This window comes from Aquarana catesbeiana, linkage group LG13, assembly GCF_042186555.1.
Source record: "Aquarana catesbeiana isolate 2022-GZ linkage group LG13, ASM4218655v1, whole genome shotgun sequence".
In the NCBI taxonomy this organism is placed as follows: domain Eukaryota; kingdom Metazoa; phylum Chordata; class Amphibia; order Anura; family Ranidae; genus Aquarana; species Aquarana catesbeiana.
The window spans coordinates 168,097,413-168,107,180 of NC_133336.1; the positions used below are offsets into that span (position 1 = coordinate 168,097,413).

A 9,768-nucleotide genomic window follows, 5' to 3' on the forward strand; every position below is an offset into this window, starting at 1 on the left:
TCGAATAATCTTGGACTAATAGAGTTAGGTTAGGCACATTCGAACTTTTTTGCTATTGTCTCTATAATGTTGAATCTTTTCTCTCTATATCGAATCTTTTCTCTCTATGTCGAACCTTTTCTCTCTATGTAGAATAATCTTGGACTAATAGAGCTAAGGTTAGGCACATTCGACCACAGGTTCGATGGACACAGAACACTATTGTCAGCATCATGTCGAATCTCCTATCTATATCGAACTGTTGTCGCAACGAAAATGAAAATAAAGCATTTGTTTATGTCTGATCTTTTGGTTTTCGCATTCTGCATGTTCGTTATCGTTTGTTAAAATCATAGCGAAAATACCCGAAATTCGGAGAAAAATGCATTCGGACGAAAATGAATGCACATGTCTAATGACCACTTTAAGTAGTCTCACACTCCTCTGGCCTGCAGAAGGATATCCTGCACCTTTAGTCCTGACCAAACTTAATTGTGATGTAATTTTCATTCAAATGAGAGCACACTTAATACTCTGGACCCCTTTACATTACACAGAACCCTGCACTTCTGGACCCCTTTACATTACACAGCACCTTGTACTTCTGGACACCTTTACATTACACAGCACCTTGTACCTCTGGACACCTTTACATTATACAGCCCCCCACAGCTCTGGACCCCTGTTTGTTACACAGACACCCCCCTAACAGTTCTGGACTCCCTGCATGTTACACAGACCCTCCTACAGTGCAGACCCCCTCCCTACAGTCCAGACCCCCTCCCTATAGTGCAGACCCCCTCCCTACAGTACAGATCTCCTCCCTACAGTGCAGACACCCTCCCTACAGTACAGACCTCCTTCCTACAGTGAAGACCCCCTCCCTACAGTGCAGACCCCCTCCCTACAGTGCAGACCTCCTCCCTACAGTCCAGACCCCCTCCCTACAATCCAGACCCCCTTCTTACAGTCCAGACCTCCTCCCTACAGTACAGACCCTCTCCCTACAGTACAGTGTAGACCCCCTCCCTACAGTCCAGACCTCCTCCCTACAGTACAGACCCTCTCCCTACAGTACAGTGTAGACCCCCTCCCTACAGTACAGACCCCCTCCCTACAGTGCAGACCCCCTCCCTACAGTACAGACTCCCTCCCTACAGTGCAGACCCCCTCCCTACAATACAGACCCCCCTACAATACAGGACCCCCTACAAACAGACCCCCTACACTACAGAACCCCCTTACATTACAGACCCATAATGTACCTCAGATCAGCGCGGGACTGCATGTCGGGTCCCCTCCCCCTGTGTAGACATAAGGAAGGAGGGGGGGGCGGCTTCACTCTGCTCGTCTGTGTGAGACAGCCAAGCTCAGACTGATCAGAGCCACGGCCACCGTGCCAGAGAGAAGGGGGTCATTGCGGTTTCCGGCCCCCTGATGTGCTGACGGGTGTCACTCGAGTGTGGCTCCGAGGCTCGCACGCACCCACCCACCCCCCACTGCATAGCGCAACTACAGTTCTCAAAGTGCCTGTCACTGGTGGCCTGCCCCCCACTTAGTATGCCACTGGCAGAACATCAGCGGCCGGTGTTAGAACACTGGTCCTGCATGTCAGAACCCGCAGCCGACTCTGCATGTCCCAGACACGCAGCCCAGCGGCCTGGCGGCCCCAGGCCCTATGGCCAGTCCGGGCCTGCATATCACTACAATTTTATAGCTTTGTTTGTGTGATTATCATTAAATATCATTTTTTTTTTTTGTTTTGTTTTTTCAATGAGATTAGGCAGTTCATATTTACTACTAGGCAATAAGCATGGCACATTGATTTCTGTGAAACACCCCAACCTGTTTTCTGAAAGGCATAGCGAGTCTTTTGAAATGAAAATGTATTTATTTTTTACACAAAGTTGTCAATGTAATATTTCTCACACACAGTGTAGGCATACTTAGAATTACACCCCAAAAACACACGCTGCTACTCTTCCTGAGAATGGCGATACCACAAGTGTCAGACTTTTTCGCTTTTTGGACTGATTATATACAGTGTATGTTGTGTATTATACAAATCAACTAATTGTATCAAAACCAATGTACTGTAATGGTTGCCTCTATATGAGTGGTCAGGACATATAGCTTAGTGTACCATCACCTATAGCAGACCCTGTCCCTTTAAGCCAAGCAAGCCTAGCCTTCTGGTACATGGATGCCCCCAGGAATGCCATGTTCATTGACCAGGAAGTACGGGACGCTAAAGAAAGGAAGAACAAAAGAGTTCCTGTGGCTCCAGGAGTGCAGTTGTCCACAAGGGATGGCTGGGACTGGTGTCTTGCAGGAACATAGTCAGTCAGATGTGCAGATGGGTCAATTTAGGCCATAGGCAGAGACATGGGATTGGTCCAGGAAGCAGGCAGAAACATAGTAAATAACCACACCAGGGTCAGTACAGACGGCATGTAGAGGCAACACTGCACTGGTGTGGCAGTGGCCAGGAACATTGTTGCTGGCTGCACTGGTCTAGTGACACTGGGCACTATTGTGGTAGCAGTCAGGAACACTGCTGCTGACTTACGCAGGTCTGGTGACACTGGGTCTGATGTGGTGACAATCGGACACCATTGCTGGCTTACATTACTGTGGTGACTACGACTGCTGTGGTGGTATTCTGGGACACTATAACTGGTGTTGCAATGATCGGGGACAATATGACTAATGTGGCAGTGATCAGGAACACTGTAACTGGTGTGGAAGTGAATAGGGACAATGTGACTGATGTAGCAGTGAAAAGGGAACACTGTAACGGGTGTGGCAGTGCTTAGAGACAATATGACTGGTGTGGCAGTGATCAGGGAAACTGGGACTGGTGTGGCTGTGAACAGGGACACTGTAATTGGTGTGGCGGTAATCAGGGACAATGTAACTCTTTGGTGGTGATAAGGAACAATATGACACCTGAGGCAGTGACCAGGGATACTGTGAGTGGTTGGCGGTGATTGGGGACACTGAGTGGCAGCACTAGTCTGATGACATTATACTGCTGTGGCAGTGATCAGAGTCAATGGCTGGTGGTACACTACTGACTAGGGATGAGCTTCGAGTTCGAGTCGAACTCATGTTCGACTCGAACATTGGCTGTTCGCAAGTTCACCGAACAGCGAACAATTTGGGGTGTTCGCGGGAAATTCGAATGCCGCGGAACACCCTTTAAAAGTCTATGGGAGAAATCAAAAGTGCTAATTTTAAAGGCTAATATGCAAGTTATTGTCATAAAAAGTGTTTGGGGACCTGGGTCCTGCCCCAGGGGACATGGATCAATGCAAAAAAAAGTTTTAAAAACGGCCGTTTTTTCAGGAGCAGTGATTTTAATAATACTTAAAGTCAATCAATAAAAGTGTAATATCCCTTTAAATTTCGTACCTGGGGGGTGTCTATAGTGTGCCTGTAAAGGGGCGCATGTTTCCTGTGTTTAGAACAGTCTGACAGCAAAATGACATTTTGAAGGAAAAAACTCATTTAAAACTACCCGCGGCTATTGCATTGCCGACAATACACATAGAAGTTCATTGATAAAAACGGCATGGGAATTCCCCAAAGGGGAACCCCGAACCAAAATTTAAAAAAAAAAATGACGTGGGGGTCCCCCTAAATTCCATACCAGGCCCTTCAGGTCTGGTATGGATATTAAGGGGAACCCCGGCCAAAATTTAAAAAAAAAAATGACGTGGGGTTCCCCCTAAATTCCATACCAGACCCTTCAGGTCTGGTATGGATTTTAAGGGGAACCCCGCGCCAAAAAAAAAAAAAAAACGGCGTGGGGTCCCCCCAAAAATCCATACCAGACCCTTATCCGAGCACGCAACCTGGCAGGCCGCAGGAAAAGAGGGGGGGACAAGAGTGCGGCCCCCCCTCCCTCCTGAACCGTACCAGGCCACATGCCCTCAACATTGGGAGGGTGCTTTGGGGTAGCCCCCCAAAACACCTTGTCCCCATGTTGATGAGGACAAGGACCTCATCCCCACAACCCTGGCCGGTGGTTGTGGGGGTCTGCGGGCGGGGGGCTTATCGGAATCTGGAAGCCCCCTTTAACAAGGTGACCCCCAGATCCCGCCCCCCCCCCTGTGTGAAATTGTAAGGGGGTACATAAGTACCCCTACCATTTCACGAAAAAAGTGTCAAAAATGTTAAAAATGACAAGAGACAGTTTTTGACAATTCCTTTATTTAAATGCTTCTTCTTTCTTCTATCTTCCTTCATCTTCTGGTTCTTCTGGCTCTTCTGGTTCTTCTGGTTCTTCCTCCGGCGTTCTCGTCCAGCATCTCCTCCGCGGCGTCTTCTGTCTTCTTCTCCTCGGGCCGCTCCGCACCCATGGCATGGGGGGGAGGCTCCCGCTCTTCTCTTCTTCTTTTCTTCTTTTCTTCTTTTCTTCTCTTCTTCTCTTCTTCTTCATTTTCTTCTCCGGGCCGCTCCGCAATCCATGCTGGCATGGAGGGAGGCTCCCGCTGTGTGACGGCGCTCCTCGTCTGACAGTTCTTAAATAACGGGGGGCGGGGCCACCCGGTGACCCCGCCCCCCTCTGACGCACGGTGACTTGACGGGACTTCCCTGTGGCATTCCCCGTGACGTCACAGGGAAGTCCCGTCAAGTCACCGTGCGTCAGAGGGGGGCGGGGTCACCGGGTGGCCCCGCCCCCCCGTTATTTAAGAACTGTCAGACGAGGAGCGCCGTCACACAGCGGGAGCCTCCCTCCATGCCAGCATGGATTGCGGAGCGGCCCGGAGAAGAAAATGAAGAAGAAGAGAAGAAGAGAAGAAAAGAAGAAAAGAAGAAAAGAAGAAGAGAAGAAGAGAAGAGCGGGAGCCTCCCCCCCATGCCATGGGTGCGGAGTGGCCCGAGGAGAAGAAGACAGAAGACGCCGCGGAGGAGATGCTGGACGAGAACGCCGGAGGAAGAACCAGAAGAACCAGAAGAGCCAGAAGAACCAGAAGATGAAGGAAGATAGAAGAAAGAAGAAGCATTTAAATAAAGGAATTGTCAAAAACTGTCTCTTGTCATTTTTAACATTTTTGACACTTTTTTCGTGAAATGGTAGGGGTACTTATGTACCCCCTTACCATTTCACACAGGGGGGGGGCCGGGATCTGGGGGTCACCTTGTTAAAGGGGGCTTCCAGATTCCGATAAGCCCCCCGCCCGCAGACCCCCACGACCACCGGCCAGGGTTGTGGGGATGAGGCCCTTGTCCTCATCAACATGGGGACAAGGTGTTTTGGGGGGCTACCCCAAAGCACCCTCCCAATGTTGAGGGCATGTGGCCTGGTACGGTTCAGGAGGGAGGGGGGGCCGCACTCTCGTCCCCCCCTCTTTTCCTGCGGCCTGCCAGGTTGCGTGCTCGGATAAGGGTCTGGTATGGATTTTTGGGGGGACCCCACGCCGTTTTTTTTTTTTTTTTTGGCGCGGGGTTCCCCTTAAAATCCATACCAGACCTGAAGGGTCTGGTATGGAATTTAGGGGGAACCCCACGTCATTTTTTTTTTTTAATTTTGGCCGGGGTTCCCCTTAATATCCATACCAGACCTGAAGGGCCTGGTATGGAATTTAGGGGGACCCCCACGTCATTTTTTTTTTTTTATTTTGGTTCGGGGTTCCCCTTTGGGGAATTCCCATGCCGTTTTTATCAATGAACTTCTATGTGTATTGTCGGCAATGCAATAGCCGCGGGTAGTTTTAAATGAGTTTTTTCCTTCAAAATGTCATTTTGCTGTCAGACTGTTCTAAACACAGGAAACATGCGCCCCTTTACAAGCACACTATAGACACCCCCCAGGTACGAAATTTAAAGGGATATTACACTTTTATTGATTGACTTTAAGTATTATTAAAATCACTGCTCCTGAAAAAACGGCCGTTTTTAAAACTTTTTTTTGCATTGATCCATGTCCCCTGGGGCAGGACCCAGGTCCCCAAACACTTTTTATGACAATAACTTGCATATAAGCCTTGAAAATTAGCACTTTTGATTATTCATGTTCGTGTCCCATAGACTTTAACGGTGTTCGCATGTTCGAACGAACTTTTTTCCTGTTCGCATGTTCTGGTGCGAACCGAACAGGGGGGTGTTCGGCTCATCCCTACTACTGACATAAATGTTATGAGAGCAACCAACTATTATATATGATCACCTCAACAGTGTTATTATGTAACCATAGTGACACTGCACTTGCTCTGGTGACAAAAAAATTATAGTTATCACTACACTAATCTAGAGGGTGGTTGGGATTTTTTTATGCACTATAAGTGCTTATACAGCCATCATGGCTAGATAAGAACTGTCAGAAATGAATGCTTGACTGCATTCATGTAATCATTGAAAGAACTACTGTGATCTCAGTAACTGGTCACAGTGATCACATGGTACAAGGCCGCTGTGAATGGCCCTGTACCATGCGATCACTGTCTGTGACCAATCACAGAGATCACAGAAGTTCTCAATGGTTGTATGAATGTCAGTCATTATTAGGGATGAGCTTCGAGTTTGAGTCAAACTCATGTTCGACTCGAACATCAGCTGTTCGCCAGTTCGCCGAACAGCGAACAATTTGGGGTGTTCGCAGCAAATTCGAAAGCCGCGGAACACCCTTTAAAAGTCTATGGGAGAAATCAAAAGTGCTAATTTTAAAGGCTTTTATGCATAGTATTGTCCTTAAAAGTGTTTGGGGACCTGCCCCAGGGGACATGTATCAATGCAAAAAGAAGTTTTAAAAACGTCCTTTTCTTCAGGAGCAGTGATTTTAATAATGCTTAAAGTGAAACAATAAAAGTGTAATATTCCTTTAAATTTCATACCTAGGGGGTGTCTATAGTATGCCTGTAAAGGGGCACATGTTTCACCTGTTTTGAAAAGTCTGACATCAAAATTACATTTCAAAAGGAAAAAAAGTCATTTAAAACTACTCGCGGCTATAAATTGAATTTATGTGAATTGTCGGTCTGACAATACACATAAAAGTTCATTGATAAAAACGGCATGGGATTTCCCCACAGGGGAACTCCGAACCAAAATTTAAAAAAAAAAATGGCGTGGGGGTCCCCCTAAATTCCATACCAGGCCCTTCAGGTCTGGTATGGATATTAAGGGGAAGTCCTGTGCCAAAATGTAAAAAAAAATGGCGTGGGGTCCCCCCAAAAATCCATACCAGACCCTTATCCGAGCATGCAACCTGGCAGGCCACAGGAAAAGAGGGGGGACGAGAGAGCGCCCCCCCCTCCTGAACCATACCAGGCCACATGCCCTCAACATTGGGAGGGTGCTTTGAGGTAGCCCCCCAAAGCACCTTGTCCCCATGTTGATGGGGAGAAGGGCCTCATCCTCACAACCCTTGGCCGGTGGTCGTGGGGGTCTGAGGGTGGGGGGCGTATCGGAATATGGAAGCCCCCTTTAACAAGGGGACCCCCAGATCCCACCCCCCCTGTGTAAATTGGTAATGAGGTACAAATGTACCCCTCTCTCGTCTCCCCTCTTTTCCTGTGGCCTGCCAGGTTGCGTGCTCGGATAAGGGTCTGGTATGGATTTTTGGGGGTACCCCACGCCATTTTTTAAAAATTTTGGCACAGGGTTTCCCTTAATATCCATACCATACCTGAAGGCCTGGTATGGAATATAGGGGGACCCCCATGCTTTTATTTTTTATTTTGGTTCGGGGTTTCCCTGTGGGGATATCCCATGCAGTTTTTATCAATAAACTTGTATGTGTATTGTCGGACCGACAATTCATTAATGGCCACAAGTAGTTTTAAGTTATTTTTTTTCCTATGAAATGTCATTTTGCTGTCAGACTGTTCTAAACACGGCAAACATGCGCCCCTTTACAGGCATACTATAGACACCCCCCAGGTACGAAATTTAAATGAATATTAAACTTTTATTTTTTCACTTTAAGCATTATTAAAAATCACTGCTCCCGAAAAAATGGCCATTTTTAAAAATTCTTTTTGCATTGATACATGTACCCTGGGGAAGGACCCAGGTCCCCAAACACTTTTTATGACAATAACTTGCATATAAGCCTTTAAAATTAGCACTTTTGATTATTCATGTTGGTGTACCATAGACTTTAACGGTGTTCGTGTGTTCGAACAAATTTTTTGCATGTTCGCAAGTTCTGCTGCGAACCGAACCGAGGGGGTGTTCAGCTCATCCCTAGTCATTATTTACTACTGGACATGTGATCCCTGTGATTGGTCACAGCAATCACATAGTACCAAGGTAGAGCACAGCCGCAGGTACTCAGGATCAGTGATTGGCTGTGTGCGATGGACACAGTGGTCACAGTACCATGCTGCTGCACACCCTGGGGGTGTGCACAAAGTTCAGTTCTGGGAGGATGAACAGGTACATCCTCACAGAACAACGCTTTTCCCACCCAGCCATTTATGTACAGTGATTAATTAAAATATTCAATAAGTAAAATGTCAAGACTATTTTTAAAGTAAATACTTATTCTCTTGAATAGCAAAAAGTGCACTATACTAGGAGGTGTTTAAAGTCTTTTAATAGCATCATTAGTTATAAAAGAGCTGCTTTAAGATTTTCTTAAAGACTTTCTTCACATCTCTGTTTCGTAAAGTATATATGAAAGGGTTAATCATAGGGGTAAAAGCTGTGTACATGAATGCAAGGTATTTATCATAATTAGTGCCTTCTGGTTTGACATACACAATGATGGCTGTTCCAAAAAAAAGGCTAGCTACAATTAGGTGAGATGTACAAGTAGAAAAAGCTTTTTGCTTGCCCTCATCACTCCGAATCTTAGAAATAGTTGTAATGATATGGCCGTATAATCCTATGATTAGCAGAAAAGGTACAACAACATCGAATACAGCTGCAGCACTTGTAGACACACTGCTTGCAAAAGAATCAGAACATGTCAACTTTTGCAGTGGAGCCAGGTCACAAAAAAAGTGGTCAATTATATTAGGACCACAAAATTCCAAATGTGCCGTAAGGATGGCAGGGATCAAAACAATACCAAATCCAATAATCCATGGAAAGATGGCTAGTCCAGTACAAAAAACACGGGTCATTATTGTCGAATAGCGTAAAGGATTATTGATAGCTAGATGTCGGTCAAAGACCATTACAGCAAGAAGATAGCATTCAGTCACACCCAAAGAGTTAAAGACATACATTTGGGTAAAGCAACCACTGAATGAAATCACGTTATTTGCAACTGCTAGATTAGCTAACAGTTTTGGAACTGTAACAGATACAAACATAACCTCTAAAGCAGAGAATACGCTAATGAATAGGTACATAGGGGTGTGAAGCAAAGGTTCTGAGTTAACAAGAGCAATGATGGAGATGTTACCCACAATACATGTAACATAGGTGAATAAAAACACAACGAATAATACGTGTTGTAACTGATGCAAATCAGAAAATGCCAAAAGAATAAAATTAGTTACTAATGTCTTGTTCATTTCTAATATTCATTAAGAAAAATACCTGTAAAAAATGATTAGGTCCTTGTTAAGCAACAAAATAAAAAGTTTAAATTGCAGACATTTCATTTAAACATTAGGACCCCTAACATGTCATATCTATAGACTTGCAATCAGCAAAATGTATTCTTCCTGCTGGTTAAAAAGCTGTATATTTGACTCATCAGGGGGGAGTGTCAGAGAGACCACTGCTTCCAGACAGATAGCAAGGGTCCTTCTCTGAAGCATGATGACCAAGGACAGGTTTTTCTACTTGACCTGTGACTGCTTTCTAAAAGAAAAAAACTGTAAGACT

At 45.8% G+C, this 9,768-nt stretch overlaps 1 protein-coding gene across 1 annotated transcript; it reads right to left on the bottom strand.

The window, feature by feature from the left end:
- Window positions 1-8,534: 8,534 nt before the first annotated feature.
- On the bottom strand, window positions 8,535-9,452 carry LOC141116577 (olfactory receptor 2B6-like). The gene has a single exon (XM_073608972.1). The coding sequence runs from the start codon at window positions 9,450-9,452 to the stop codon at window positions 8,535-8,537; it is 918 nt and encodes a 305-aa protein (XP_073465073.1).
- Between the last annotated feature and the right edge of the window lie 316 nt (window positions 9,453-9,768).